The sequence below is a fragment of the Coloeus monedula genome, assembly GCF_965178545.1.
Source record: "Coloeus monedula genome assembly, chromosome: 1".
In the NCBI taxonomy this organism is placed as follows: domain Eukaryota; kingdom Metazoa; phylum Chordata; class Aves; order Passeriformes; family Corvidae; genus Coloeus; species Coloeus monedula.
Window position 1 is genome coordinate 3829922 of NC_138781.1, and position 23486 is coordinate 3853407.

General features: G+C 45.4%; 1 protein-coding gene across 4 annotated transcripts in view; it reads left to right on the top strand.

Annotated features, from left to right (window-relative positions):
* The window catches only part of CRHR2 (corticotropin releasing hormone receptor 2), a 142373-nt gene extending 122689 nt beyond the window's left edge, over positions 1–19684 (top strand). For 3 of the 4 annotated variants that reach the window (XM_082280295.1, XM_082280297.1, XM_082280298.1), the window contains 3 exons: positions 1744–1879; positions 3635–3676; positions 17967–19684. In XM_082280295.1, the coding sequence (XP_082136421.1) occupies positions 1744–1879; positions 3635–3676; positions 17967–18107 (319 nt within the window). In that variant the 3' untranslated portion in view covers positions 18108–19684. The remainder of the gene's footprint in view (positions 1–1743; positions 1880–3634; positions 3677–17966) is intronic. The other variant, XM_082280296.1, reaches the window with a different exon arrangement.
* Positions 19685–23486: the final 3802 nt, after the last annotated feature.

The window sequence follows — 23486 nt, forward strand, 5'->3', positions numbered from 1 at the left end:
GGGATTCTGTGATTAATGTGTGCATACAGGTATTTAATGCTCTATTTAAAGTCTAGGGGATGGGAATGAAGGGTGATTGTGTCCCTTCCTTTCAGCTGATGCCAGGATTAGGGTAACCACTCATTGGGTTGCATCACAGAACTGATCCTCAGCTAATCAGTACCTTTGTTTGGGGGGTAGATCAGTTCTCATACCCAGCAGAACCCCACAAGCACTGGGATGGCAGAAAGGAAAAGTCAGGAATGTTTAGCCCAGGACAGCAGAGGGAAGGTGGCCTGACCCCTTCAGGCACCAGTGTGGGCTGAGATCAGCATTAACAGTCCAAAAGCAAATTCTCAGACACCAGGAGATGCTGGGTGCTCTTCTCTTACCATTTGCAGTATCTTGCAAGATATTTTGAGGACTTGGGGACGGACAGGTCCTGGCAGTGGGAAATAGCACAGGTTTTGTGGGGTGAGATCTGTTACTCTAACTCATTTCTGGATGAAATCTCAGCGTATCATGCTAAATTGAAACTTGATGTTCTCAAATCAGGCTGCTCTTGACTTTGGGGGCAGTTTTGCTGCAGTAATGGGCTTTGTTGTTTTGCCTGATTCCTGCCTTTTACTCGTGTCAGGGTTTTGGGAAAAAGTGAAGTTAGTGCAATGGTCTGATGTTCCGACCCTTCTCTGCACATTTCCTGAGAAATGAAGGGAAAAATAGCCCTTTTTCATGTTCAAACCTCATGCCATAAAACTAAAACTGGCCTGAAAAAGCCCTGATTCAAACCTCAGTACATTTTTATCCCTTCTGCATCTTGCAGGGGAGCATTAGAGATATTTGAGGGAATCAATCTACAGCAACTGCCATTGTTCTTGTACAGATGACAGTGGTCTTGTCCTTGCAGGCTCTGGGAGGGAATTGTCTTTTCCACAGCCTAAATGGAAACCTTTAGAATTCCAGCAAAGCTCTGGGGCAAGCCTTGATGCTCTATAGCAGAGCAGTGCAGTCTTTTGGTAAGCAGGTATTAAATCCTGTGGCAGCTGGTTCATTAAGGCTGTCACTTAATCCTGGTGGTGGTTTTGTGCTCCCCTGCCTGTCTTTATCTACCCACTAGGCATTATGCAGAGATTTACACAGGCTTAGCCAGACTGCAGCCTTTGTGTTTGCACAGTGTCTAGCACGATGAGATGCTGCTGTTGGTGACACCCCAAGATGCTGTTAGACACCAGTAATAAGGATTAGCCCCTAATAATTCTGTTAATAATCACTGATGCTTCCCTGTGCACCACCTGCTTTGTGATTTGTGGTTTCTAAGACAGCCCTGAGCAGTTGAGTTGGGTGGGCAGGTGTTGCAGGGAGAGAGAGAAAAGTGTTTACACTCCAGACAAAATCAAGTGATGGGCACAGAGCAGATCTCAGCTGAGTTGTGCAATGATCACATCTCCCTGCAGTGTGAGAAATCACTCACCAAACCTGCAGAGAATCCCAAGGCTTCAGCCTAATGCAAGCCCTGCTGATAGGAGAGAAAGGGAAGGGTGAAAGGGTGAAAGGGTGGGACATAAATAATGTTCCATTCACGCTCTGGACTTCAGAGTGTGGGGGAAAACAGCAGGATTCAAAGGCTTCCCCAGGACACCTTTCCCCAAGTGGACAGGCACTGGGCAGTCAGGGGAGGCTCTCACTCTTTCCATGCTCCTCCTTTCCACTCTCAACTCAGTTGTTCTTCCCTGTGATCACTTGTTTTCTGTTCCCTGCCCACAGGAAGGCAGTCAAGGCCACGCTGGTTCTCCTGCCTCTGCTTGGCATCACCTACATGCTTTTCTTTGTCAACCCTGGCGAGGATGACATTTCCCAGATAGTTTTCATCTATTTCAATTCCTTCCTTCAGTCTTTTCAGGTAAGAGACCAAGTTTACAGCTGGTATCAGCTGCTGCTGAAAGGATCCTCGCTTCTTTTCAGCCAGGGAACTTTAGGCAGTGAAGTGTGTGATATAAATATTAGTTGCAAATAGCTCAGCCTAGTTCACATGTGCATAATAGATAGACAAGTGTGTCATGTGGAGTGGAAAATCCTCTCAGGTGTGGGCTGGAGGGATTCATCTCCCTTAACTCAGCACTGTGTTCAGCTCCTCACATAAAATCAATGGAGAGAGAGAAGATGTTTCATTCCACCGGCCTGAGAGAGGTGAGGGATCCCCCTCCCGAGGTGCCTCTCTCTTCCCAGAGCACACAGTAGGCTGAGACTTGGACTCCATGTTGCTAAACCAAAGGGAAACAGCTCCTACCTGTTGGAATTGCTGGTTTGTGCAGCTTATAAGAGCGTCCAGACAAAGGCTGATGTGCTGTTCTCTGTCGGCTGCAGAGGACAATTTATAATCAATATTAGATGCTATGTAATGTGGTGATTTCTTAGAGATGATAGGGATGTATTGCTGTTTTCTCTGATTCAGGAAAAAAACCCAATTGTGAGTGTAAGTTTAGAACCAGTTGCTTAAAAAGAAAGTTGAGGCAAAGACTCCCACAGGAAGACAACAAAACATTAACCAGCTGCTTCCAGAGAAAATTTTAATATTTTGCCTTCGAAGATCATTCACCTTTCAAAGGTGGATGGATCACTGAAGAAATTTTTGGTAGAACTCAGGAATTTAACTGGGAGGACAGGGACAATGTTCCAGACACACTTGAGCTGTGTTTCCCAGCCTGTTCTGGTGCATTCCCTGAGCCATCAGCCCCATCTCCCCTCTCCCCTGAGTTTAACTGGAGTTCTTCCAGGATGGAAAAGGCAATGGAATGTGAGCAATTGCCCCACCTCCCTGAATCTGACACAAACCCAAAAGTGACTGAAGGCCCTGAAGGATCCTTAGCCACTCCCTTGTGTCCTACAGCTTTACCTCTTGAATCAGCATGGGAATTGGTTTGACACTGGTGTTTTACCTCCTGTGTGCAGGAACAAGTGCTCTGGTACCCAGGATATCAGTACAAACATACAGCTGGCAGGCCAAATCTACAGTAGTTGGGTTGCAGTTTTTACTGGTGGAATGTTTATCTTAGAAACACAGAGCATCCCAACAGAAATCCCAGCTAAACATCCAAAATGAAGAATGTCCCTTCTAGCCTGTGAAGGAAGGAGCCTTAGCCTTTACCAGGGAAGAAACCCACGCTTTTCATTCCCTAAAACTGATTGTATTTTTTATCTGCTGATGCTCAGTGTCTCAAAAAAATGCTGCATTGCTCATTAGTTCTATGAAGATGTGTGTAAGAAAGCAAGCACAGGGAGTCTCTCCTTAATGGTGACAATAATTCCAGCCCTAAAAACAAGATGGGCAGAATTCCACTCACAGGAATTCCAACCTTTGTGGTCTTTACAGGGCTTTAGTCACAGCAGATTCCACAGAGCCATTGAGCTCAGGTGAATTTAAGCAATCTGATGATGCACTGGCCCACATAAAACTATCTAAAGCCATTTAACACCCCCTGTGAGTGCCTGGGACATCCCCCCAGAGCTGTCAGCTCTGGCACAGCTCCTCTGAGGGGTCTCAGGGACTGGATGCTGTAGAGATGTTTGTTGTAGCCCAGCTGCAGGGGCAATCCCCTCTATCAGTGGAAGTGTTAAAATGTTTTCCTAATAATTGACTGCTGTCTCTTCTTTCCAGGGTTTCTTTGTGTCAGTATTTTACTGCTTCTTGAATGGTGAGGTAAGTAATTAATCCTTGGGAGGTGGAACTTGTGGGAGGTGGAACTTGTTTGAGTGCCTGATTACAGAGACCTGAGATGTTTTTATAGGGGATTACAGTCCCATCACTCTCTTGTAGAAGGCTCTTAATGTGTCCCTGAATTCCCCAGCCCTCTTTGCTGGTGTCCTGTGTCCTCAAAACTTTATCAAATTCAGGCTATTACCTGTGAGGTCAGGGCAGAGGGAAAGAAGTTTTGTCAGATTATAAAATTTCTGTTCTTCATCTTAAGACTTCTTTGAAGTTTCTCATTAATTAAAAATACGATTTCTGGGCATAGCTAATTACTGCTGAGCTGGACTCTTGTTGAGGATATGCTGCAGGTGACCCATTTTTGTCTTGCCATGCTGAGCTGAGTGAGTTTGTCCATGCAAGTCACAATCTCTGAGTGATCAGTGCCTGTTGTATTCAGAAAAGAGGGTTGAAAACAGATTTAATCAGGATTAATTTCAGGTACTGCTACTCAAGCAATAAATGTTTCACTGATATCCCTCAGTGTTTGACTCCCACCCCACCGTGTGAGAGATTTGTATCTTTCCCCTGCTTCCAGTGCCAGTGCAATTTACCTGCATTAAAGTGTGCCATCTTTGTCCAGCTAAAATTTTAGTCTCTGCAGAAATTCATTCCATATTTCATCATTCCTGCAGTGTTGGTACAAATTTTGTTTGTGCTGCTTCTTAATTTCACTGTGGGCTATGAGAAGGAATGGGCATGGCTTCAAAGCAGCCACATTTTAATTTTTTAAAAGTATTTCATTTTCTTTTAAAAATTTTATTTTTAAAACTTTATTTTGTTTTTACAGTATTTATTTTGTTCTGGTTTACATTAGTAACTTCCCCTCTTCCTCATTAACTCTGAGGTGATGTTAACAAGAAGCAGCTCAGCTTTCTCACGTTAAGCATGTGCCACTTTTATATCCTGGCAGCAGAGTGTTCTCAGTTCTCCTTCCAGCCTCCCTTCCATAAATTCTCACTGTTCCATTTGCCTCTTAAAAAATAGGGAGTTTAAATCTTCCTCCAAAATACAGGTGCCTGTAGAACTACATTTACCTCAGGCTGTGTCAGGGGGAGGTTTGGGTTGGATTTAGGAAAAGGCTCTTCCCCCAGAGGGTGCTGAACAGGCTCCCTGGTGAATGGTCATATTCCCAAGGCTGCCAGAGCTCCAGGGGCACTGGGATAATGCTCCCAGGGATGCACAGGGTGGGATTGTTGGGGTCTCCCATTCAGGATTTGGACTGGATGATTCTTGTGGGTGCCTTCCAGCTCAGGATGTTCTGTGATTCTGCTTGTCATATTCACCAGGTCTACACTGTTAATGCAAGAGAATCTTCCTGCAGACAGCAGGCTTTTTTAATGGGTGGTGGTGTTGGGGTTTTTGTGGTTTGGGGTTTTTTGTTCACTGGTGTCCCAGTAACCATCATGATTTGGAACCCAGGCCATGTGATTTCATAGCCAGTCAGGATTTTCTGTCACCCCACTTCCATTTTGTGGCACTTAGACTTGGAGCTGTTAGCTGTTCACAGCAGGTTTTCATTCCTTTGGCTGTTCTGGCATTCTTTCAGCTCTTTTTACTGGGAGAAATATCCAAATATCCCCTTCCCTACAGCAGTCTGAAGTTGTCTGTCCACAGCCATGAGCCAATTTCCCACCTCCTGTAACTTTGATGAGTTCAGACATAATCAATCCTGTCAAAAGAGGATCATTCACCTCATGCACTTCTGGGCCTTGATAAAAATGCCCTGGAAAACCTGGAGTGATTCCAAAACTGATTTTCCAGCTGTATTGTGCTGCTGTCATGGTGGGAATGGGCATTTCTGAGGGAGTCAGTCCAAGGTTGAGACACCCAGGTTGGGATGTTGATTCATTTCCCTAAACTCAGATATCTGGTGCTGCTGGAGAGGCTGCAGCATATCTGAGGCATCCACATGGCTCTTACCAGCTGATACAGGATCTGGAGAAGATTCACATCCAAGTGGGAAGTGGGAAAACCAAGTGGGATGCAATGGGGCTTCTCCAATGGCTCCACGTCAGTAATTCAAGCCAGTCAATACAACTTTTTGCTTTTTAAGCTTTGCATCAGCTTAGTCTACAATAGGCACCTCATCTGCTCACCTGAGCAGCTCCAGGCTTTGCTGCCAGTCTGGGCTGCCTCTCCACTGCATGCCCAGACACTCTGCTGGCATGTGGACACCCACAAAAGCTGAGCTTGGGAGGAAAACCTTCCCTGTAGCCTTTTTTTAACATCTAATGTGCAACTTCCACTTGACCAACTAAACCATGGCAGCTCTCTGGCTACTTCTTTGAGGTAAAACGTAAGTCCAAAACCCTCAAATATTACAGTATTGTCTACTTCAAAACTGTGAAAAAAACTTTGGGCTCATCTTAATGTACTGTGAGAATGTTTTTTTTGAAATATCATAAAGATTTTAAAGGATAAAATTTCCTGCTATGTTCCAGCCTCAGCTTTGCACCGAAGAAAGTAGCAAACGCAGTGAGTTTTCAGAACTTTCTGGGTGTGTAATCATATTGTCCAGAAAACAAATTTGCATCTTACAGTAAACTATTATAAAAGCTGAGCTGCTCCCAGCCAGGCATCCCTACTAGAAGTGGTGATGAAGGCAATGCCACTCAATCCCCATGAGGTGCCAGATTTTACTGTAAAAGAGGAAAATAACCTGTGAGGAGCAGCCTTTCAGTAGCCATGGAATCACTGAAGCCCTGTTCTTATCTCTTCAGCGAGCCTGATGTTCCTGTCTCGGTGACAGCTGAGCTGCTAACTTGCTGTCTCAGAAGCTTTTAAATACTTCAGGTTTTCCAGTTACAGCAGAGTTGGGTTCTTTAAATGCATGTGATGGTCTTTATCAGGTTACTCATCCCCCACATTGCCAGGCTCGCTCTGAATGATGACACAAGCAAAAAGCCTGGAAAATCCATTTATTTAAAGCTTTCGTAATGCTGTGATCTCAGCTGCATCTCTCCCATCCCATATTTGATACACATCCCACTGGGTACTCACAAACTGCCAGTAACTGTCTGTAGCAGAGCTCAGAAATTATGGATTGCCCTCAAAAAAACCCCAAAATATCCTTCATAAGATCTTCAGTGAGTGCTTCATGTCTGGGAGACTCGTCCCTTCCCAGTTTATGTATTTCCTTTTGCTGGTGGACTCAAAGCTGCTGTATTTAGTGGAAGACAGAGGAAACACCACTGTGGGTCCCTCAGATGTGAAGGAATGGCTGTGGAGATGTTCTACTCCTTAGGTAACCACATTGAAAATCCCCCATAACCTGATTTGGGTTTTTTCCTGAGGCTCAGTGTGTGATTTTACTGAGTTTTCTCATCAGGAGGTATTTTTGAGAAAGAAGGAGACTAACAGGAAGTAAAGGAACAGAGGTGATGTTTTCAGCAGCCACCGAGGGACCCGTGAAAAATTCCTTCCCTGTCAGGGCTGGAATTGGATGCAGCCTTTGCACAGTTGTGCTGGATTTTAATGTTCTCAGAATAAGGAGAGGCTACACTTAACCCCAGTCCCTTCTGAGGAAAGGAAATTGTGCAATGAATTTAGTGCCTGTATTTTAAAGTGCTCGTAGAGATTTTGCAGTGAGATTTAGTAAATGTTGAGACTATTTCTCAGTCTGATGTGAAAATCACTTGGTTTGGGTACAGGACAAGCATTAATGGCAGTTACTGGAATCTGAGCAAATGGCAGAATTATTACTTGAGACTGCATTTTGATAGAGTCACAGGAAATGGAACCGTGTGTCCTGACAAACCTGCATGAACTGAAAATAAAGTGGAAAATTCTGCTGGCTCTGGTAGCTTTATGCTGCACCCCTCAGTCCAGCTCCCACAAGATCTGAGCATCGCAGTCTGTGTAGCTTCAAAACTTCTTTACAACTAAAACTGGGTTTAAAGATCAAAATCAGCATCTTAAAAACACTCAGGATGCGAGAGGCTGTTCCAGAGAAGAGTTTGCCTACAGAGCTGGCAAGGGTTGGACTCGATGATCCTTATGGATCCCTTCCAAGCTGAGATATTCTGGGATTCTGTTAAGTTTCTGTCCCTTTGTCAGAGGTCTGTCTGTGAAGTTTGGAAAATGAAACAGAAAAGAGTTTTTCCTCTGTAGCCTCCTGTGATTTAAACAACAAGCCTTGAGATCTAACCAAAAATGACACCTTGGTAATAGCTGATACTGCCATAAAATGTCCTGATTTTCAGTGATTTGGTCTGACAGATGTGGCATCACTGAAGGGAAAAAGTGAATCTATTAAATTGCAGTCTGTGCAAAGAATTTCAAACAGGATGATTTTATTTCCTTCATTTTTGAGTGGACATTTGACCTGGGCCTGCAGTCACGTCCCTTTCCCTCATTTCCACAAAACACAGTGTTTCACACAGCTCCTGGACTGGCTTTGTTGGCTGCAGTGAGAGAGGGTGTGTCAGGCCCCTCAGCTGTTGATAAAAAACCCATTAAATCAAATAACCAATCTAAGATCATCAAGTTCATCCATTAACAGCACACGGCCGAGCCCATTGCCAAACCACATTCCCATCTACACGATTTTTGACCACTTATAGGGATGGGGATTCCACCACTTTGGTTGTCAGCCTGTTCCAATGCCTGACCACCCTTTCAGCGAAGAAATTGTTCCAAATATCCAATCTAAACCTCCCCTGCTGCAATTTGAGATCATTTCCTCTTGTCCTATCACTTCTGACTTGGGAGCAGAGCCCAATCCCTCCCCAGCTGCCCCCTCCTGTCAGGGACTTGTGCAGAGCCAGAAAGTCCCCCCTGAGCCTCCTTTGCTCCAGGCTGAGCCCCACCAGCTCCCTCAGCTGCTCCTCATCGGATCTGTGCTCCAGACCCTTCCCCAGCTCTGTTCCCTTCCTTCTTTCCAAGCCAACACTTTATACACAAATTATTGCAGTGAATCCACGGAGGAGGAGCAGTTCAGTTTAAAAGTTTACAGGTTTTTGTGTTTTATTGCTTCTGAAGTGTTCTGAAGCTGTTTTGCATGAACTGTGTGTGCCATGGATGGGCACAAGAGGCACTTGTTGGCACTTGACTCATTAATTTGTTTAGAGACTTTATGGAAAAAGAGTTATATTTTTTTGGACACAGAGAAAATCTACCAGCACTAGAGGGCAAAATATGCAAATGTCATTTGATCCAAGTGGAAAAGAGCATCTCTGGACTTCCAAGAAAACTGAGAATTAGAGGTTTCTGAGAATTGAAGATGTTATGAAAATGAGCATAATGAAAAATCTGCATGCATTTTTGTTGATTGCCACTTCAGAAGAGTGAATGCAGCCTGTGAGCTTCCTTTTCAATTACTGCAAAAAAAAAGATGCTCCTCAAAATTTTTTCAGTCAACTCACAGATCACAAGGCTGAATTTAATTTCAGATAATACTGGATTAAAAAAAAAAAGAAAAAGTTGAAGATGGAGATTTTTGTAACAAGGATAGATAGAATTTACAAGAGCACATAGTGACAGGACAAGAAGGAATGGCTTTAAACTGGAAGAGAACACGTTTAGATTAGATGTTAGGAAGAAATTTATTCCTGTGAGGATTGGGAGGCCCTGGCACAGGGTGCCCAGAGAAGCTGAGGCTGCCCCTGGATCCCTGGGAGTGTCCAAGGCCAGGTTGGACATTGGGGCTTGGAGCAGCCTGGGATAGTGGAAGGTGTCCCTGCCCATGGCAGGGGGTGGAACTGGATGAGGTTTAATGTCCCAACCCAGGCCATGTGGTGATTGTGTGATTCTGTGAATGGCTTGAAACTGTGCTGAGGGAATGCATTCCCACAAAATCCCTGCTGCACAATTTCTCCTGCAGGTCAGTTTCTCCTTCCAGTTCTTCAGCGTGCACCTGCTGCTCACAGGAAGATGGGTACAGCACTCCCGGAATTTCTCTTCTACCTTTGACTGATTCCAGACAAAACTTCTCTAAAGGAAGATGGATCTTCCATCCAGTTCCCTTTCTGGTGTGGTGTCTACCTTTCAGCCAGACCTTCTTAATAGTGATGGTTTTCTCCTGAGATAAACTGAAGTATTTCAGAGAGAGAGGGAAAGAGTGCCTTTATAGTGTTTCATATTCTAAATAAGGCTGGTGTTGCTCCTGCTACCTCAGCAGTGATGATGGAAACGAGTGTAATGGAGGAATCAGAATCCCTGCCTCCAGAGATCACTTGTCCTTGTTATTAGGTGCTTCATGCAATTTCCAGTCACCACCAGATCCCTCAGAGAGTTCTCTGATCCTTGGAAATCTTGCAGCTATGGTGGGAGATCCCAACACAGCCATCCCAGAGCAGGGGCTTGGGAATGGGGATGGCAGTGTTTGAGAACAACCTACATCTGTAAAGGGATGGTGCCTGATGAGGGGCTGCCCAGGGAGAGCAATCTGCACTCTGAAACTGAATGAAGGGAACAAGGCAAATCCTGGTTAAACAGGGCAGAAAAAATATCATAGTGAGGATAGCATAGCACTGGAAGAGAGGCTCAAAGGTGTTTTGAGATCTCTGTTGTTTGTGCTCAAAATGAGTGGACAAGACCCTGGCATAATCTCAGAACTGGATGAAACCACTATGCTGGATGTGCTCTGACCATGGCATTGGACCAGAGGCCTTCTGAGGTCCCTTCCAGCCTTAATTATTCTGTAATTCATGAGTTCTGTGTCCTTCATTTCTGTCCATGTCCTGGAGGGATCCATAGCTAGCCAGGCCTGTGTCTGAAAACGTCCTTTTAGAGCCTGAATTCCTAGCTCAGGACTCAGATTCAGTGTTATCTGATCAATATCAATAACCACGTTATCTGATCAATATCAATAATCACCGATCAACTGACATTTCAAATGGAAAGCAGCTAGCTGGCTTAGAGAGAAAACATGATCAGAGAGGAATAGATCAGATGCCACCGTAAATTACCCTCACAACAAGGTGCGAGGCAACAATAAATATGTTTAATTTTTTTTCTGTTGACCTTTAGCCAAGCACCATCTGTCTCTCAAAATCTGTTAAGCTCAAAGTGGCTTCCTTTGATCTGATCACCTTGGGAGGCTGTTCATTAGAATTGCCAGCTCTGAATCACCCCTGGAATGGTTACTCATCCCCTGCCCATCAGCCCAGGCAGGCTCCACATTAATCATTCCGAGCCCAAAGGACATGCATTAAGCATTCCTTAAAATCTCTGAATAAATGTGAATGTGGAGGTGGACTAGAGGGCTCAAGTTTAATTCCATCTGCTCTGAGGGTCCTTCCCCACCCCGTTTTCCTTCTCATTCCACCACTGCTGATGTCAAGCTGACTCCAGAGCACCCCACAATAAAATCACAGGGGCTTGAGGTGGGCTGGGTGCACCCATGGCCTCCCTCTGCTGTGGTTAGTTCTGGTCCTTTGTGGCCCAGAAGAAACGAGCAGCATTTGTTTCCACCCAAAAATGTGTGGCAAGTCTTTATGACTAGTCAGAATTGTTCCAGCTTCTTGAACTGTACTCTGTGATAACAAAATGGCAGTGCTGTGATCTTAGAAATAAACTTTGACGTTCCAGTCTGGCAGGTGCTGTGAAAATATCCTCCTGTTAAGGGGTTATATGGAATTGCTGCAAAAGACTCTGGGGGAAAAAAAAAAAACGAGGAATTGCAGACCAATTAAGCAGGATAATTTTTTTAGGGAGACAAAAAGCCATAACAATGTTACATAAATAGTGGTGTGATGTAGGGTACCTGGGGGGGAAAAAATAACCCACAATGTTTTTACCTGAGCTTTGTTTTTGTTTCCTTTGAGCCCTCCAGATTGTTTTGACTACATCCCTTCCTGACCTCAGGAGGATTGAATACTGATAATGGCACCTGTATGGGGATTTCAGTTCAGTATTTGGTGTGATGGTAACAGGAGCACCCTTGGCCCCAGGGGTTGGGTCTGTGGGAGCTGGGCAAAGCCCCAGCAGCAGGGTAGGACACAGGTGCAGTTGCTCACTGATGTAGTTTATTTACAAAACATGGATGAAACCAATCCTGTCTCTCTGGGAGCATTAGAACTCCTCACCTGGACATCCACAGGTCGGTCCAGGGGGTCTGTGTGCTTAGGCCACTCTGTTTCTTTGCTTCAAATCATCCTGTGCTTAATCCTTCCAAGGATCTGGGGAGGTTTGACCCACGGCTGCTTCACAGAATTTTCTATTAAATCCAGCATTTGCCATCCTTCCTCCCTGAGGGACACCCTAAACCCCTCTGGAAAATTTTCCAGGTACCATCTAAGGCATCACCTTACATTAGTTTAAGTATTAAACAATTAAGTAATGGATGGGATTTATTCCCCTTAACATTAGACAGCTGATAGATGCACATAACCAGCTGAGCTTATCACCTTCAGCTTCATTTATGGGCAGTGATTCACGCAAATGAGGGTAGATTCCAAGTGATCTATTTTGGCTGTCTCTTTTTGATCAGCCCTTGCCAATACCTTATGGCCTTGCCCCTGTCTCTGATGGATGCAGGGAGAGGCCAGGACTTCAGAAACCTCATGGAAGTGAATTTCTCTGCAAAGTCAGACACAGTGAGACCAGTGTCTTGAAATTTAAAGTTCCATTTTGCTGGTCTGGACATTGCTTGAAAGTCCCTCTTGTTCATCTGTAGCTTACAAAAACATTGATTCAATCTTCATCCACTTTCCACAATTTGCACTGCTGTTCAAAGATGTTTAAAGCCCAAAGTTATTCTCCAGTCACCTCCAACTGCAGCACAGGGATCTGAAACGCAGCACAAAGGTGCTTAAATGTAGGTGGAAGTTGTTGAATTCACCACTGAAACCTGTTTTCAGAGAAAAAAAAAAAATCAGTCTGTTTTAAAGCCCGTCGAGATCTGTGTAAATACTACTCATTTAATTAATTTGCCTTCTTATCAGGATTTCTGGGAATAAAAAGTTGCATTTGAGCAAAGCAAGAAGTTAATCAGCCACAGACTACTGAACACCATGAATGTACAGATTGGTGTTGGGAAGAATTTCTTCCCTGTGAGGGTGGGGAGGCCCTGGCACAGGGTGCCCAGAGAAGCTGTGGCTGCCCCTGGATCCCTGGAAGTGTCCAAGGCCAGGTTGGATGGGGCTTGGAGCAGCCTGGGATAGTGGAAGGTGTCCCTGCCCATGGCAGGGGATAGAATGAGGTGATTTTTAAGGTTCCTTCCAACCCAAACCATTCTGGGATTCTGTGCTTACTCTACAGACAGGGAGGGCCTGCTGTCCCCCTGGCCCTCACTTGTTAGCACTGCCAGGTGAGGGATGTCTCCTGGGGACAGAGGATGGTGGCATCCCAATACTTCTAATTCCAGCTCCCATTCCCATGGCAGCTCATTTATTCCTATTCTTCTTATCAGACACCTACATAACTATTGTATTTTAGTGTTATTATGTCAAGAATCCCCTGGTGAATGGGCCCCTTTGTTCTGTGTAAGATCAAAACTTCTTCCTCTCTGCTCATGACACATGACATTTCTTCAAAAATCTGATTTTTAACGTTGCTCTTTTTTCAGCTCATTTCTAATTGATGGCTGCAAGAAATTAGCCAGCAGCCAGTATCTAGCACAGGTAACAGCAGTCCAAAGTTGATGTCTACTTTGTCAAAAAAAACCTTCTCTGAATGTTTTCATCCTTCTCTCCACCTCTTTCATTCTTCTTTGTTGTTCTGCTGTGGAGGAGGGGGGAAAGAGGTTTTTAACAATATTTCTTATCAGATGTGATCTAAAAGTTTGACAAGTCCCTGGTTAGGTGATCCAGTCAGAAGAGAAAAACTGTCACCCACTGATTGCTTTTCATCCCATTATCCAAGTCCTTTTTCTTGGCTGTTCCAAAGCAGTGCCCACACTCTATAGGCACAAACATGTTGGCAAACCTGATTTGAACACATACTCAGAAACTGTGATTATTCACAGTACACAAAGCTCTGTGCTCAGAGCTGGGATAATTTTGGTCCTCTCAAGCAACTGAAGTTCCACAGAGGTGAGGCTGATAATTTGTGTTCCCAAGACTCCTTGTTAAGCTCTAACCACTGATGGCAGCAGCATCCTTGGGCTGTTACAGGCCAGTGCTGGTAACTTCAGGTTATAAACATGCTGATGCAGACTCTGGGACATGGTTCTGACTCTAGAAATGCTTAATAAATAGAGGTAGCTGCTCTTACAGAGATTAACAGCCATGTTTGAAGTTCCTATTTTGCTTTCTCTTTTTCTTTTACTCTTCCAGTGTGTAATAGCTTTTTCTGGTGTCTTTTTTAACACATTATTACAGCAGCCACAGCCAGTTTTTTCTTTTCTTACCTAAAGTTAACCTAGCATTTTGTTTCTGAGTTCAAGTACAAGGTATAAGTTTTACCTTAACCTTTTCTGCTTCCACTCCATTCACCTACTAATTGCAGTTAATTATTCTGTCATTAAAAAATGCTTTGCCCTCACCCTTGAAAGTGCAGAGCCCATTTCCATGTGCCCAGTCCGTTAGGAATGGCTCCAGCTGTACAAGAAGACAGCATTTTTGTTACTACTTTTTTATTCTGTCTCAAACCATATCACAAAGGCCAGCTGCTTGTTTAGACTCACATCTTTATCTCCAGGTGGCTCTTTTTGACCTGGTTGGCTTGAAGCACAAATGATAAATCTAATCTGGCTTCACTGGCTGAGTAAGTATCTCTTCACACTGGTTTCTCAGAAAAAAAAGCCAAAATTTCAGTGCAGAAGAAAGGAGGAAAATTTTCTCTAACAGTATCTCAGCATTCGGTGACATCTGGGGAGAAAGGAGCATTCGAGAGGCAACATCCCTCTGCATATCAGGTCTTCATGGGACAATTTCCCATGATCTGACACTTTATGTGTTACTTAAACCACTTGTCTGAGGAGCCCAACATTCAGTTAAGCTGGGTTTGTACCCAGAGGAGCAAGGACTACTTCCTTCCACATGCCTGAGTCCCATCCTGAGAGGGATTGTCTCTTTCTCCACTGTCTGTATTGGAAGCATAAATAATGGATCCAGTAATTGGACGGAGCTTGAAGCAGCCTGGTCCAGTGCAAGGTGTCCCTGTCCATGACAGGGGGTTGGACTGAGATGAACTTAAAGGTCTCTTCCAACCCAAGCCATTCCAGGATTCTGTGATAATTGGCCAAGTCTGGGTGTGAGTCTTTCAGGGGAGGTGCCTCCCCCCTTGCATGGGCTCTGGCACCTGGATTTGCCTTTGGGTGCACATTATATCCTCCCTCCCACCCAGAATCAGGAGCGAGGATCCCTCTGCCTCTCCAGCTGGAACCATGGTAGGTTTGCAGGTAGTGAATGTCCAGAAAAGTGCAACACCCTGGCACAGCTTTCCCGTGTTTCTCCTGTTTTCCCAGGAGGGTTCAGTGAGCCACAGAGGTCAGTTTGATGAGAAGGGGATGGCCAGCAGTCCAGGCTGCTGCAGTCCGTGATTGAGTCAGTCCATCCCGACTCTGCTATCCCATATAACTGTGTCATTCACCTCATTTTATAACCTGACCAAACCCCATCCTGAAACTGGTGGAGAGATGTTGTAGCTACTGCTTCAGAATGAGAGGCTCTTCCAGAAATCCTCTGCACTGTTGTTTAATCACATTATTCTCATCTCCAAATCATTCATGACAATCCTGCTCTTCCTGACAGTTCTCTTAGTTTTAGTTCTCCTTTCATTGGGTGTTCTCTTTCTCCAGTCCTATTACCTCATATTATTTGTTTCATTAGGTTCTGTTTGAGCCCTACTAAGTGTAACAAACATTATTATTTATATAGAAACAAATCATTGATTCAGAATCAGAAGAAAGAAACCCAGTGTGGCTTTCTTCTCACCTTACTGTAAAAATCTGCAGCTGTTTGTCTTAAACCACAGAATCACAGCATCAATTAGGTTGTTAAAGACCTCTGAGATCACTGAGTCCAAGCTATGACCTAAAACCACCATGTCAACCCTGGCAGTAGCACAGATCACAGATAGTCAAGAAAACACCCAAAGAAAGGAATCCTCTGGTCTGATTTGCCCAGTCTCTGCCTTCTAGAAGGGCTCTGATAAAAAAGCCACACTTCCAGGTTCAGGCTTCACCAGAAAAGGCACCAAAGAGGCAATTGCAAAACTGTTTCCCTGGCTGGTACTCACAAACCTGTGGTGGAGTGTATTTCATGGGCAAAGCTGTGATGAGAAGGGATTGTCTGGTGCCAGACCACAGTTTCTCAGTAGCAGTTCTACAGCCCAGGGGTCTGTCCAAGGCTCTGAAAGCTCACCCAGAAATGGGAAGATTGAAACCAGCCAAGAGAAGGAGCGCAGTTTCCCCCTTTCTGTTCCTCCTTGTGAACTCTTGTATGTTTTAACCATCAGGCCTTCATCCTGTTCATCTGGGGCACCTCAAACTGACAGGATGTGGTTTGGGTTGGAAACATCTGCACTCCTGGAACTCTTCGACTCATCTGAGCACCCTTAGCACTTTGGAGCTGGTCTGAAGTGGGCTTGGAGGCTGTGTGTGTTCCTTGTATTTTGAGTAGACCCCACAGAGCCCCTGCAGACATCCCCAAACTTTCAAAGAAACGAAGAAAAGCAGTGACTGTTCATTTCTGGGAAATTCTTTTTTTTCTACTCCATCTTCCCTGCAGTGCCAGTGGTGCTGGCAGACACACCCAGGGTGGCTTTGATTGACCTCACCCACGTGCTGGTAGCTGAGAACCTGTGCCAGCATGGGCTTCACAGCCTCTGCAAGCTCCTCCCAAGCCATGTGCAGTTGCCATGGCAGCTGATCCCTTGGAGGTCTTCTCCACAACCTCATCACTGCTGATAATACCCAAAGTTCTCCTTGTCTGTGGTAAAATTGGGCTAAGAGCAATCCTTTTTACTTTTGAGGGATGAAGTACAATAATAATGTACTTTTTGAAGTACAAAATAGGTACATTAAAGACTAAAAAATACGCAGGGTTAGATACCAATATTGTCTGAACTTAGCTACATTTGTAATCCAGACATGTAAAATAGAGCTGGTTGTCTCGACTCATTTTATAACCAATTAAAGGGAATAGGTATTTTTCATCTCATCACAAATATCTGGCCTGTTTTGGACACGTGCTTTAGAAGGAGATGAATCATCCCCTTTGACCACACTGACTGGTCCCCTCTTGGTCAGGAAGAGATGTATGGGTCAGTAGTTGAGGTGCAATGTCTAGATTACATTATTTATAACCTCACCTTCTAAAAAATGTGGTTTTGGCAAAGGAGGCCCTGGCTTGATACGGAAGTTTTACGTAACAAAGCTTCTTTCACAGTTCACCAGATTTCAGGTTGGCAGCAGAACATCAGCATCCTTTCCAAGTGTCATGAGTACATCAGGCTTTTGACTCTCCAGGAAGCTGGGCCCGGATTCATCTCACCTAATTTTGTAGGCTTATTTATCTCCCTGGGGTCTGAATTGCTTTTCTCTCTACAGAAAGCAGAGATCAACAAGAATATCCAGAAATTGGTCCAAATGCTTCATCCAAGATTCTGACTTCGAGTCTTCTCTGCCAGGGATTTGGCAGGAATTGTTTATGGTCTATATTAGGAGTATCTCAAGCCTTCCCTCCCTCTGCATTTGAGGTTTAGGGTTCCTTCCTCCTGTTTTTCTCTTGCTTATGTACAGATATATTTGAGCCCGAGTTCCTGGGCTCTCTCTGTGCTCCATAGAAAAAAAAAAATCCCACTTAAATTCAAGGTTCATCTGAGCTATTTGTCAGCACCTGCTTGAGGATGACCTTCTGTTGGCGTGGAGCAGCTTCCACTGCCCGCACCAGGAGCTCACGAGGGCTGGGTGATGTGTGCCTGCGTTGCAGAACCAGTGCTTGGTTACACCACCAGTGCTTCTTCACACACAAGGGCAGCAGGGGCAGCTGTACCGCTGGGATGGGGCTCCCTAAGAATTCCATCGGGTCTTGGACAGATCTTGGATGCACCATCCATCAGGTCCACCCATCCTGAGGGCTTGATTCAGTTGCGTTTGTTTAGGCCTGTTTGAAATGCTCTGGGGTATTTAAGATAGCAGATATGAGACACGAGATGTGTAAAAGTCATGTTTTTTCCCAGAGTCGAGTACCCAAGAGAACAGCAATGAATTACAAGCTCCTCTTCAGGCCTGTGAATCAACCCTGTTTCAGTGCCTTGACAATATGATAACTCCTCTCAGCACTGTCCAGCACCCCCTCACAGAGGACACCTGAAATTCTCCCTTCACGTCCTCTGCTCTGTTTTTCCCCAGGTCCGTTCTGCCGCCAGGAAGAGGTGGCACCGCTGGCAGGACCACCACTCGCTGCGGGTGCGCGTGGCACGCGCCATGTCCATCCCCACGTCCCCCACACGGATCAGCTTCCACAGCATCAAGCAGACCGCGGCCGTGTGACCGCCCCGCACGGACACCGCCCACCACCACGCCGTGGCCTTCGGAGTTCTTCTGTCTTCACTCACACCCAAAGCCCCTCTCTGCAAACTTCCCTCCTTTGTCCTCGCTGATCTCTTCCCAGCGAGGGGCCCATCCTGTTTCGGCAGACTCTCATCTCCCGCATCCGTGATGCTGCTTTGAGGCAACCAGGGAAAAGCCTCTTGGAGCTGGTGGTGGTGAAACAGATTCAAAGAAGGAGCAGGTTCAACCCTGACTGCATCCTGTGGAAGTTCACAACGCAAAGTCTAAAACAGCACGCTGGCAGGAATAATCATTTTTTTTTTCTCCTTTCTTTCTTTTGTTTTTTTGTTTTTTTGTTTTTTTGGCTTTTTCCCCCTTTCATATTGTGGTGAACAAAGACTATTTTTAACACGCTGCCCATCTCACCCTGTACATTGATTCCTAATGATTTCAGCAGTTTGGTGTATAATAGCCCACCCCTTTCTTGTTTCCTTTGTAAAAAGTTTCTTCTCTGCAAAACTGTCATTTGAGAACTCGTGGCAGCAAGAAAAAGAGCATCTGAAAGGTGATGGTAAAAGCCCAAATTTATCTGCCTTCCCCATTTCTCCCTTGGACAGACTGGGAATTGTCAGGGCATCGCTGGACTGTTCATCCACACAGGGCACTTAGCCTGGCAAGCACCATGCCCCTGCTCTTACACAGATTTTCAAAGGACAGGAGTAGCTCTAAGTAGCTCTACAGAATACCCTCATTCCTCTTAGCCCCATGCTTCCAGCACAATGTAAGTGGAAAGCCTTTGGAAAGTGGGTTTTTTCAGCTCAGAGGATCGGGGTGGGGAAGGACAACTTTGCTGGGTTTAAAAGAACACAAAAGGGAAGCACTGTAAAAGTAGCAGTGATGAGAAGAGGATGTTTGCGTTCTGAGGATAACGCTACGTGCTGCACAAAAGGTATCCATTGAGCATTTTGAACTAGAGCAGTTGTATCTACCAGGCTTTTTATGTGATGTTCAAAAATACTGTATATTTTCAATAATAAACACTACTCTGGGTTGGTTTCAATAAAACCAGGCATCATTTATTTTACTCTGGAAAGGAAGAGGACACCTGTCTTGAGAGTGGTTTTGTAGCTGAGAGCAGGGAAGGAAATCCTGTTTGATAATGAGCCAAGAAGAAGAACAACCTCGTGATAAAATCCTAACAAGGGGGCATTTAAATGCAAGAATTGCCTCCCTTCTCAGCTCATGGTCTTACACTGGATCCCTGTCCCTCTGCGCTCGCTCCACTGGGCTTTGCCACAGCAGGATGAAAAAAGTTGTGTAATATATTCTGCATCGCCTGTATCTCAACAGAGTTGGAGCAATTTCTCTTTCCACTTTTATCAAGCTTATCCTGAATTTTCTTCAGATGTTTTATAAGACTTCTCAGCACAAGCTCGATTTAAACCTCCAGATTTATGTTGCTCTTGTTTTCAGGGGCTGGAAAATCTCTTGGAAGATGCTGTTATAAATCCCCTGCTTGTGGAGGCATCTTGTCCTAACAGCTCAGTCATATTCAGCTTCGAGCTTGCTGGCAATGAACAGCAAATTTAAATAAATGACATTTTGTAACTTTTCCCTCTCCTAACTCATTTGGATTCATGTGCCTCAAAGAGATAACAGAGGGAGGAGGGAGATTTGAGTGCCTGACGAGTGAGGACCAGGTCAGTGCTTTTACTCATCACAGTAGCAAGGCACAGCCCCTGGCATCTTGTGTTTGCAGGGAGGGGATACATCTACAGGTTAGAAATCTGTCCAGTGAGTATCTCTGTGTTTGCTCTGGCTCGGGGCCATGCTGGGGTGAAAAAGGGATTTGCAGCAGGTACTGTCAGAAATTGCAGGTTGTTGTAGCTGCCAGGAGCGCAGCAGATGTCCAGACACTGAGCAGGTCTGAGTAGAGGAGAAATGTGGCAGCTGAAGCAGTGAGTTAATGGTTAACTCTGAGGTCCTTTAGAGCTCAGAGTTTCCCTCAGTAAGCCACTGGAATACATCAGAGCCAGGGCACCAACTTTGTGCCACTGTTTTTGGCTATTGGTGCAATGCCCTGTTTTCACTTACAATAAATACTCACTGGACATTTAAGACCAATAAACAGGAAGACACTGAAATTTGGTGTCTGTCTCAGTAGGTCAGGTGTCTGATGTCTCATTGCACCTGGTACCTGCCCAAGGAAATTGTGCAGCTTGAAGAAAATAAAAAAACCCTTTTCAACTCTGCAAGTTCTCACGCAAAGGACTTTGGAGGAAGTTCACAATTCACTTGCCTGACAGCAGTGGTGCTGCTCCTGTCTCTGCTGTCCTGTCTGGTCCCACAGGTGGAGAGCTGACATCTGTCCCCAACAGCATTTGGCACATCCAAGCTGGGGTGACAAAATGTTCACCTTTCCTGGAAACACCAGCCAAAGTAGCTGCTGATGCCATCCCAAGGCATGGGGCTGCTCAGAAATGGATTCATTTCAGTTTAGCTCTTTAGAAATCCTTCCAGGAGAAAAATACCTGGGAGCAAAACAGATCAGGAAGAACTTCCATTTCCCCTGGGTAGCCCTTGATAAAAATGCTGGAAGAACTGGAGATGAGCCACACACATGTCAAGAAAACAAACATTTCTGAATTTGCACTGAGTGATGTTCATCCTGTCTTTTAACAGTGAGTTAATGATTTGATGATTATCCAGGATACCTATGAGCAGAGCTGCTGAGATGTTCCCCAGATGTCTTGGGCAGCAAAGGGGAGCCCCTTGGCCGTGTGTGCCCTCTCCTGAAGGTGAGGACTTGGCTGAGGAGCAACAGTGTGGAAAAGCACCCAGGATGCTCATGGATGCTGAAATGAACCCAAACCAGCCGTGTGACCTGGCAGCAGAGGTGGCTAACAGCAGGCTGGGATGTTTCTGAGGGAAATGATTATTCCCTTCTCCTTGGCTCTCCTTAGACCACAGCCAGGTGCTGTGCCCAGTTTGGTGACCCCAGGACTAAAGATAGTAATAAACTAAAGCAAGGTCAGCCACAGGGACACCAAGATGCTCAGGTCTGGAGCACTCTCCATGTGCAGAGATGCAAGAGGAGGTGTTTCAGAATGATGAAAGGATTTTGGATGGAGCTAAAAACAACCTGCCAGTACCTCTGAGGTAGCTGACAGACAGGCCCTTCACAGTGGTTTGAGGCAAGAGGACAAGAGACATAAACTGTAACAAAAAAAGGGCCAGATAAGATGCAAGGAGAAAGTTTCTCCTCATGAGGACAGTCAGGCAGTGGGACAGGTTTCCCAGTGAGGGTGTGCAATCTCCATCTCCAGAGATTTTTCAAGACCCAACTGGATAAAGCCGTGAGCAACATTCTGAGCCTGCTGTGAGTAGGGGGTTTGGACTGGAGACTTCCTGAGGTGCCTTAACCCCTGGATTATCCCGACATCCTAGCACTGATACTGCCAGTCATGCCTCTAAGACGTGGGAAGAATGAGCATGATCAAGGTTTGGCTGCTGCCTTTTTTTCATGTGCACCTCAGGGGTTTTGGAAACATACTTGTGTCCGCTCTCTTCAAAAGAAGCTTCTTCCTTTGCTGTCTTCTGGCAGGAACATAAAGATGAATAAAGTCACATCTCTTTAGGGAAAACTCTCCTCTTTACTTTGTGATGCCTTTTAAAGCCGTATGTCCCTTTCAACAAAATAATCGTTCATGGCACAGGTCTGGGATGATTCTGATGTCACTTTTGGATCAGCAGGAACAGTCTCAGTTCAGCTATGCCAGGAAAATGACTGTGGATCTGCTGGACTGACAGCATCCATGCACGTGTGTGTATCTGTGTGTGTTTAAGCGCACGTGTGTACGTGGCCTCTTGTGTGTTTGAAGAAAATTGATGGAATTGCTCTGGATTTGTATCTTATTGTGTAGGAGGAAAACAAAGCTGCTTGTGTTCGGTGAGTCATTATGGAAATGAACATCTCTGAGCCCTCAAGTGCTTGAAACAGGACTCTCCAAAGCTCTTCCAGGAAAATGTTTGCAGTGCTGAGCAGTGCAGACCACGTGTGTGCCAGCTGGAGTGGGGCAGCAAGTGTGAGCTGACTTTGGATCTGGGCTAATTGCTTACCTCTGACACTATTTAAATCTTTTCTCCCCCTCCTCCTGTGCAATAAATCCCCAGTTCCAGCTAGCAGTGGAGACAGCTGTGCTGCAGTTTCTTGGATGCAGGGATATCAGTTTAGGATTGGGTTTTGGTGCCATCACACTGGCACAGGACAGGCAGAAGATTGGGGGCTGAGCACGGGGTCTGGGGTACCCAGCTCCAGCTGCCAGCAGGGCATCACACCACTGCTGCTGGGCTCTGCAGTGAGAGAAGGTCGTGTGCTCCAGCAAAGGGGCCTGGGGTGGAAAATGTGTTTTGAATGTCGAGATGGAGTCGCTCAGGACAGTGTGGAGCAGGAGGCTGGGCAGAGAAGAGCTGTGAAGGGACAGAGCCATACTCTGAGCACCCTGGTCTCTGGTCAGACTCACTGTCTGTGTGGTGTTGGTACCTACTCCTGCAGACAGCCGCCACAAGGCTTTCCCCTTAGTCCATGGAGAGAAAAAAAGCAATTTTGGGATTACAGTCCTCTGAGTACTGAGTAACCCTACGTGGAAAGGATGTTGTAGGTTCATGAGTGTGAAGGTTTCACGTAAATTTCTTCAAATTTTCATAGATAAATTCACTTTATTCCCTTTCTCATGTAATGCCATAGAGCTGGAAGAAGCATCTCAGGAGAAACTTTTGGAAAAGAGATATTATCTGTACATTTACTGATGGTAAAATACGTAGTTAAAACAAAAACCTGCATCACCTGGATGATCCTGTTGGATTGTACAACGGTTTCCTAAGATTCCTAAGAATTGCTAATTTGTGTAGGAGAAAGAAAATCCTTCTGGTTGGTTAATTACCACAGAGCAGTGCTATAGTGACCTTGTGCTCTGAGGGGCCAAAGCTTTAAAGAAGAACTCCTCAAACTTTAATGAGTTTCCCAGATGCTGAGGAGCCTTCACGAGGGCTGAGTGTGCTCAGCACTGCCCAAAGGCTGTGAAAAGACCCCTCCTGACACATCTCCCCCCTGCACTCCCAGGCTGCAAGGGCTCCTGTCAAAGGCTGAACCAATTAATTGCACTCTGCTGATTGGCATGTGCCAAAGGAGTGATTTCAGTCTGCTGAGGTGGGCAAATGACAAATTGCAACGCTGCTGGCGAGGTCACAGGGAGCAGCACCTGCACCCTGCAGGGGGGTGGCCTCAGGGTCCAGCAGGCTGTGTTCATTACTGGCACAGTGCTAATGAGCAGGGAGCAGTGGTTAACATGGCTCTTCCCAACCCTGGCCAGCCACAGC